At 58.8% G+C, this 7908-nt stretch overlaps 1 protein-coding gene across 1 annotated transcript in view; it reads right to left on the bottom strand.

Annotated features, from left to right (window-relative positions):
* Nucleotides 1-1048: 1048 nt before the first annotated feature.
* U2AF1 (U2 small nuclear RNA auxiliary factor 1) overlaps nucleotides 1049-7908 on the bottom strand; it is a 43142-nt gene continuing 36282 nt past the window's right edge. Inside the window, exons 6-8 of the mRNA XM_068266328.1 lie at nucleotides 6975-7108; nucleotides 6174-6266; nucleotides 1049-1300 (exon numbers count right to left, since the gene is read on the bottom strand). Of these exons, the coding sequence (XP_068122429.1) occupies nucleotides 1177-1300; nucleotides 6174-6266; nucleotides 6975-7108 (351 nt within the window). The 3' untranslated portion in view covers nucleotides 1049-1176. The remainder of the gene's footprint in view (nucleotides 1301-6173; nucleotides 6267-6974; nucleotides 7109-7908) is intronic.

The raw sequence follows: 7908 nt of genomic DNA, 5'->3' as shown, positions 1-7908 counted from the left end.
TGCAGCCAGGGAGAGCCACTGAAGGGAGAGTACTAAGCTCCACCCAGTGTAATGCCCCTCTTATGCTCCTGTGCATTGCATCTCTCTGCAGACAGGGGGAGTCACTGAAGGATACTGCAGGGAGGGTACTAAGCTCCGCCCAGTGTAATGCCCCTCCTACTCTGCACCACATCTCTCTAGACGGGGGAGCCACTGAAGGATACTGCAGTGAGTACTAAGCTCCACCTAGTGTAATGCCCCTCCTCTTCTGCTCCTGTGCATTGCATCTCTCTGCAGACAGGGGGAGCCACTGAGGAATACTGCAGGAAGTACCAAGCTTCGCCCAGTATAATGCCCCTCCCCCTCTGCTCCTGTGCGCCACATCTCTCTGCAGACAGGGGGAGCCACTGAAGGATACTGCAGTGAGTACTAAGCTCCACCTAGTGTAATGCCCCTCCCCCTCTGCTCCTGTGCACCACATCTCTCTGCAGCCAGGGAGAGCCACTGAATGGAGAGTACTAAGCTCCACCCAGTGTAATGCCCCTCTTATGCTCCTGTGCATTGCATCTCTCTGCAGACAGGGGGAGCCACTGAAGGATACTGCAGGGAGAGTACTCAGTTCCACCCAGTGTAATGCCCCTCCTCTGCACCGCATCTCTGCAGACAGGGGGAGCCACTGAGGGATACTGCAGGGAGAGTACTAAGCTCCACCCAGTGTAATGCCCCTCTTATGCTCCTGTGCATTGCATCTCTCTGCAGACAGGGGGAGCCACTGAAGGATACTGCAGGGAGAGTACTCAGTTCCACCCAGTGTAATGCCCCTCCTCTGCACCGCATCTCTGCAGACAGGGGAAGCCACTGAGGGATACTGCAGGGAGAGTACTAAGCTCCGCCTAGTGTAATGCCCCTCCTCTTCTGGAGGGCCAGTGAGGCCAGTTTACTACAGATGACTAACAGGAAGAGGCGGGCTGTAACGGTTTCACTTTATTTGTGTCAGAAGATGTCTTGTAAGGAAGGAACAAAAAAAAAAAAAAAAGTCAAACAACAAGAATCACAAACAGTCTCCAGATTCTCCATCACTACAAATGTTTACTTAGAAGCTCGGCTTAAGAAAAAAAATACAATGAAAAAGTCCCTAATCTGAGCGCAGAGCGCCCAGCCCCTCCCCCCACAACATGGAATAAAAAACATGTCAGATCAGAAGCGACCCGACCTCTCCCGATCTCTGGACCTCCGTCGTTCCCTCTCCCTCTGCCCTCCTCCTCGTGGGCGTTCCCTGGATCGGGAGCGGCGTTCTCTGGACCTGGAGCGAGAGCGATGCCTGAAACAAAGCACAAAGAGAGGATGTTCAGGAAAATGACATGGAGGCGAGGCATAACAGGACACACCCACAGTGCTGCCTGCTGGGAGAGCCCATGTGAGGGATGGCTTTTCCAATCAGACAAAATAATGGGGGGGGGGGGTTTGCCCGTTTGTGGGGAGATGTGCAATGTTGTATTTTTAGGGGGGGAAATGCTGTGTAACTAATTAGGAATCTGATTAACCTCCAGAAACCATTCCACCTGGAGCCTTTACTGGGAGGAGACCCTCTGTTTCTTTAGTTTAGTCACCTCATCTCCAGTCCAGGACTTCTCACAAGCATCACCTCTCCTTTGGAAGTCTCTCCCACAGCCTGTCTGTCATGCTCAGAGCATGGAAACCAAACTGTTCAGACCTATAATTTGCCGTAGGTGGCATTGGAGACTCACTGCCTTATTCGCGAACCCCTGTGACTCCCCTCACGAGGGAAGGGACCTCCTCCGACTGTTTCTTATTCTGCTGTAATTTATCATATGAACATGCACCAGTATTAGTGATGTCTCAGACTCCTCTGTATTGGTATTGCTGGAAGTCCTGATTGTTCAGCGCATTAAACGTCTAACATCTTAAACGTTTTTTTCTACTATGTACAACGGTACTGAAGATGCTGGTGCTATATAATATAATTATTGGGGGGGGGGGGGGGGCAGGGAAAGGCCGACACGGTTCAGGGAGCCTCTGCCTGGGGCTTCCCCTGGAGAATCGGCGATCAGGTGAGTTTTAACCCACTGTTATCGCCTGATTGCGACTCTGCAGGGAGGAAGGAGAGGTTTCCGGCCGTCTATTGGCAGCCCACCGTTGATTTAAAGCATAGGTTCTATTGCCACATCAGCAGGGGTGTGACCAGTGACCTGCACAGGCTGTGCTGCCACATCAGCAGGGGTGTGACCAGTGACCTGCACAGGCTGTGCTGCCACATCAGCAGGGGTGTGACCAGTGACCTGCACAGGCTGTGCTGCCACATCAGCAGGGGTGTGACCAGTGACCTGCACAGGCTGTGCTGCCACATCAGCAGGGGTGTGACCAGTGGCCTGCACAGGCTGTGCTGCCACGTCAGCAGGGGTGTGACCAGTGGCCTGCACAGGCTGTGCTGCCACGTCAGCAGGGATGTGACCAGTGGCCTGCACAGGCTGTGCTGCCACGTCAGCAGGGATGTGACCAGTGGCCTGCACAGGCTGTGCTGCCACATCAGCAGGGATGTGACCAGTGGCCTGCACAGGCTGTGCTGCCACGTCAGCAGGGATGTAACCAGTGGCCTGCACAGGCTGTGCTGCCACGTCAGCAGGGGTGTGACCAGTGGCCTGCACAGGCTGTGCTGCCACGTCAGCAGGGGTGAGACCAGTGGCCTGCACAGGCTGTGCTGCCACGTCAGCAGGGGTGTGACCAGTGGCCTGCATATGCTCATATGCTGTGCTGCCACATCAGCAGGGGTGTGACCAGTGACCCGCACAGGCTGTGCTGCCACATCAGCAGGGGTGTGACCAGTGACCTGCACAGGCTGTGCTGCCACATCAGCAGGGGTGTGACCAGTGACCTGCGCAGGCTGTGCTGCCACGTCAGAAGGGGTGTGACCAGTGACCTGCGCAGGCTGTGCTGCCACGTCAGCAGGGGTGTGACCAGTGACCTGCACAGGCTGTGCTGCCACATCAGCAGGGGTGTGACCAGTGACCTGCACAGGCTGTGCTGCCACATCAGCAGGGGTGTGACCAGTGGCCTGCACAGGCTGTGCTGCCACGTCAGCAGAGGTGTGACCAGTGGCCTGCACAGGCTGTGCTGCCACGTCAGCAGAGGTGTGACCAGTGACCTGCACAGGCTGTGCTGCCACGTCAGCAGGGGTGTGACCAGTGACCTGCATATGCTGTGCTGCCACGTCAGCAGGGGTGTGACCACTGACCTGCATATGCTCATATGCTGTGCTGCCACGTCAGCAGGGGTGTGACCAGTGACCTGCACAGGCTGTGCTGCCACGTCAGCAGGGGTGTGACCAGTGACCTGCACAGGCTGTGCTGCCACGTCAGCAGGGGTGTGACCAGTGACCTGCACAGGCTGTGCTGCCACGTCAGCAGGGGTGTGACCAGTGACCTGCACATGCTGTGCTGCCACGTCAGCAGGGGTGTGACCAGTGACCTGCACATGCTGTGCTGCCACGTCAGCAGGGGTGTGACCAGTGACCTGCACAGGCTGTGCTGCCACGTCAGCAGGGGTGTGACCAGTGACCTGCACAGGCTGTGCTGCCACGTCAGCAGGGGTGTGACCAGTGACCTGCACAGGCTGTGCTGCCACGTCAGCAGGGGTGTGACCAGTGACCTGCACAGGCTGTGCTGCCACGTCAGCAGGGGTGTGACCAGTGACCTGCACAGGCTGTGCTGCCACGTCAGCAGGGGTGTGACCAGTGACCTGCACAGGCTGTGCTGCCACGTCAGCAGGGGTGTGACCAGTGACCTGCACAGGCTGTGCTGCCACGTCAGCAGGGGTGTGACCAGTGACCTGCATATGCTGTGCTGCCACATCAGCAGGGGTGTGACCAGTGACCTGCATATGCTGTGCTGCCACATCAGCAGGGGTGTGACCAGTGACCTGCACAGGCTGTGCTGCCACATCAGCAGGGGTGTGACCTGCACAGGCTGTGCTGCCACATCAGCAGGGGTGTGACCAGTGACCTGCGCAGGCTGTGCTGCCACGTCAGTAGGGGTGTGACCAGTGACCTGCGCAGGCTGTGCTGCCACGTCAGCAGGGGTGTGACCAGTGACCTGCACAGGCTGTGCTGCCACGTCAGCAGGGGTGTGACCAGTGACCTGCACAGGCTGTGCTGCCACATCAGCAGGGGTGTGACCAGTGACCTGCACAGGCTGTGCTGCCACATCAGCAGAGGTGTGACCAGTGACCTGCACAGGCTGTGCTGCCACATCAGCAGGGGTGTGACCAGTGACCTGCACAGGCTGTGCTGCCACGTCAGCAGGGGTGTGACCAGTGACCTTGCATATGCTGTGCTGCTACATCAGCAGGGGAGTGACCAGTGACCTGCACAGGCTGTGCAGCCACATCAGCAGGGGTGTGACCTGCATATACTGTGCTGCTACATCAGCAGGGGTGTGACCAGTGACCTGCATATGCTCATATGCTGTGCTGCCACATCAGCAGGGGTGTGACCAGTGACCTGCACAGGCTCATATGCTGTGCTGCCACGTCAGCAGGGGTGTGACCAGTGACCTGCACAGGCTCATATGCTGTGCTGCCACGTCAGCAGGGGTGTGACCAGTGACCTGCACAGGCTGTGCTGCCACGTCAGCAGGGGTGTGACCTGCACAGGCTGTGCTGCCACATCAGCAGGGGTGTGACCTACGTAGGCTGTGCTGCCACATCAGCAGGGGTGTGACCTACACAGGCTGTGCTGCCACATCAGCAGGGGTGTGACCTACACAGGCTGTGCTGCCACGTCAGCAGGGGTGTGACCAGTGACCTGCACAGGCTGTGCTGCCACGTCAGCAGGGGTGTGACCAGTGACCTGCACAGGCTGTGCTGCCACGTCAGCAGGGGTGTGACCAGTGACCTGCACAGGCTGTGCTGCCACGTCAGCAGGGGTGTGACCAGTGACCTGCACAGGCTGTGCTGCCACGTCAGCAGGGGTGTGACCAGTGACCTGCACAGGCTGTGCTGCCACGTCAGCAGGGGTGTGACCAGTGACCTGCACAGGCTGTGCTGCCACGTCAGCAGGGGTGTGACCAGTGACCTGCACAGGCTGTGCTGCCACGTCAGCAGGGGTGTGACCAGTGACCTGCACAGGCTGTGCTGCCACGTCAGCAGGGGTGTGACCAGTGACCTGCATATGCTGTGCTGCCACATCAGCAGGGGTGTGACCAGTGACCTGCATATGCTGTGCTGCCACATCAGCAGGGGTGTGACCAGTGACCTGCATATGCTGTGCTGCCACATCAGCAGGGGTGTGACCAGTGACCTGCACAGGCTGTGCTGCCACATCAGCAGGGGTGTGACCTGCACAGGCTGTGCTGCCACATCAGCAGGGGTGTGACCTGCACAGGCTGTGCTGCCACATCAGCAGGGGTGTGACCTACGCAGGCTGTGCTGCCACATCAGCAGGGGTGTGACCTACACAGGCTGTGCTGCCACATCAGCAGGGGTGTGACCTACACAGGCTGTGCTGCCACATCAGCAGGGGTGTGACCTACACAGGCTGTGCTGCCACATCAGCAGGGGTGTGACCAGTGATCTGCACAGGCTGTGCTGCCACATCAGCAGGGGTGTGACCAGTGATCTGCACAGGCTGTGCAGCCACATCAGCAGGGGTGTGACCAGTGACCTACATATGCTGTGCTGCTACATCAGCAGGGGTGTGACCAGTGACCTGCACAGGCTGTGCAGCCACATCAGCAGGGGTGTGACCTGCACAGGCTGTGCTGTCACATCAGCAGGGGTGTGACCAGTGACCTGCACAGGCTGTGCTGCCACGTCAGCAGGGGTGTGACCAGTGACCTGCATATGCTGTGCTGCTACATCAGCAGGGGTGTGACCAGTGACCTGCACAGGCTGTGCAGCCACATCAGCAGGGGTGTGACCAGTGACCTGCACAGGCTGTGCTGCCACGTCAGCAGGGGTGTGACCAGTGACCTGCATATGCTGTGCTGCTACATCAGCAGGGGTGTGACCAGTGACCTGCACAGGCTGTGCAGCCACATCAGCAGGGGTGTGACCAGTGACCTGCATATGCTGTGCTGCCACATCAGCAGGGGTGTGACCAGTGACCTGCATGGGCTTCTCAGTTGCGGTATGACCAATCACAATAGAAGAAAATTATAGGGACATCTAGTGGCACTTACTTCTTCCTGCGGCGTCCATACAGCTCCCGACGCAGCTCCCGTGAGATGGGTTTCAAGTGCATGAAGTTACAGAACCCTCCTCGTGTGCACTCCCTGCAGAGACAAGAGGAAACCCCATATGGGAAAGTATTCAGTACGCAAACCCAACTCCACACCCTTCTCCATACACAACCACAGCTGTAAACCCGCCTCCAGGCTGCGCTCCCTGCCCAGACCCGCCTCCACGCTGCGCTCGCTACCCAGACCCGCCTCCACGCTGCGCTCGCTACCCAGACCCGCCTCCACGCTGCGCTCACGCTACCCAGACCCGCCTCCACGCTGCGCTCCCTACACAGACCCGCCTCCACGCTGCGCTCACTACACAGACCCGCCGCCACGCTGCGCTCGCGCTACCCAGACCCGCCTCCACGCTGCGCTCCCTACCCAGACCCGCCTCCACACTGCGCTCGCTACCCAGACCCGCCTCCACGCTGCGCTCGCTACCCAGACCCGCCTCCACGCTGCGCTCGCTACACAGACCCGCCGCCACGCTGCACTCACTACACAGACCCGCCTCCACCTCAGAATCCGCCCACCACCTCAGAGCCGTTACCGTATAGACTACGCCCCCCACCTCTGAGAGCCGTTACCGTGTAGAGAGAGATATTGCTGGAGAGGCTAGGCTACATAGTCGTTAGCAGCTCATCTTGATTACTGGAACCTCAGCTTGCTGGTATATATACAGGGTGGCCCCAGATATTGGGAAATCTACGCGCAGTCAGCAGAGAGGTGACGCACGTGTGGTCATGTGACAATACTCACCCCATCTCATACTGTCGACAGCACGCCTCCCGAAAGTCAGTGACTGGGGAAAGCTCTGCGTGGATTGGCTGACCGTTGAACCAGCGATTATTTAGATCTTTCACAGCCTTTTCTGCATCCTCTTCCCGCCGGAACTGTGACACAAACAATAAGAATACAATCATGAATAGGGCAATGTCCAATTCCTCCCTTCCTCCACCGATCGCCAGTACCCATCCCCTTCCAGCACCAGTACCCCACCCCCCTCCTGTACCGAGCGCCAGTACCCCACCTCTGCCTGCACAAGCTCCAGTACCCCTCCCCTTCCAGTACCCCACCTCTGCCTCCACCGAACGCCAGTACCCCTCCCCTTCCAGCACCGGAACCCCACCCCCTCCTGTACCGAGCCCCAGTACCCAACCTCTTTCTGCACCGAACGCCAGTAACCCAACCCTTCCTGGACCCAACGCCAGTACTCTACCTCCTCCTGTACCAAATGCCAGAACCCTAACACTTTCTGCACCGGTACCCCACCCCCTCCTGTACCAAGCTCCTGTACCCCACCTCTGCCTCCACCGAACACCAGTACCCCTCCCCTTCCAGCACCTCACCTCTGCCTCCACCGAACGCCAGTACCAACCCTTCCTGCACCAAACGTCAGTACCCTACCACCTCCTGTACCGAACGCCAGTACCCTAACCCTTTCTGCACCGGTACCCCATCCCCTCCTGTACCGAGCGTCAGTACTCCACCTCTGCCTCCACCGAACGCTAGTACCCCTCCCCTTCCAGCACCAGTACCCCACCTCTGCCTCCACCGAACGCCAGTACCCCACCTCTGCCTCCACCGACCGCCAGTACCCCTCCCCTTCTAACACCAGTACCCCACCTCTGCCTCCACCCTTCCTGCACCCTTCCTGCACCAAACACCAGTACCCCACCTCTTCCTGTACCTA

This window comes from Hyperolius riggenbachi, chromosome 2 (genome assembly GCF_040937935.1).
Source record: "Hyperolius riggenbachi isolate aHypRig1 chromosome 2, aHypRig1.pri, whole genome shotgun sequence".
NCBI classification, from domain to species: Eukaryota; Metazoa; Chordata; class Amphibia; order Anura; family Hyperoliidae; genus Hyperolius; species Hyperolius riggenbachi.
Note: the sequence above shows the minus strand (reverse complement) of the source record. Positions and strands in the feature narration are given on the sequence as shown.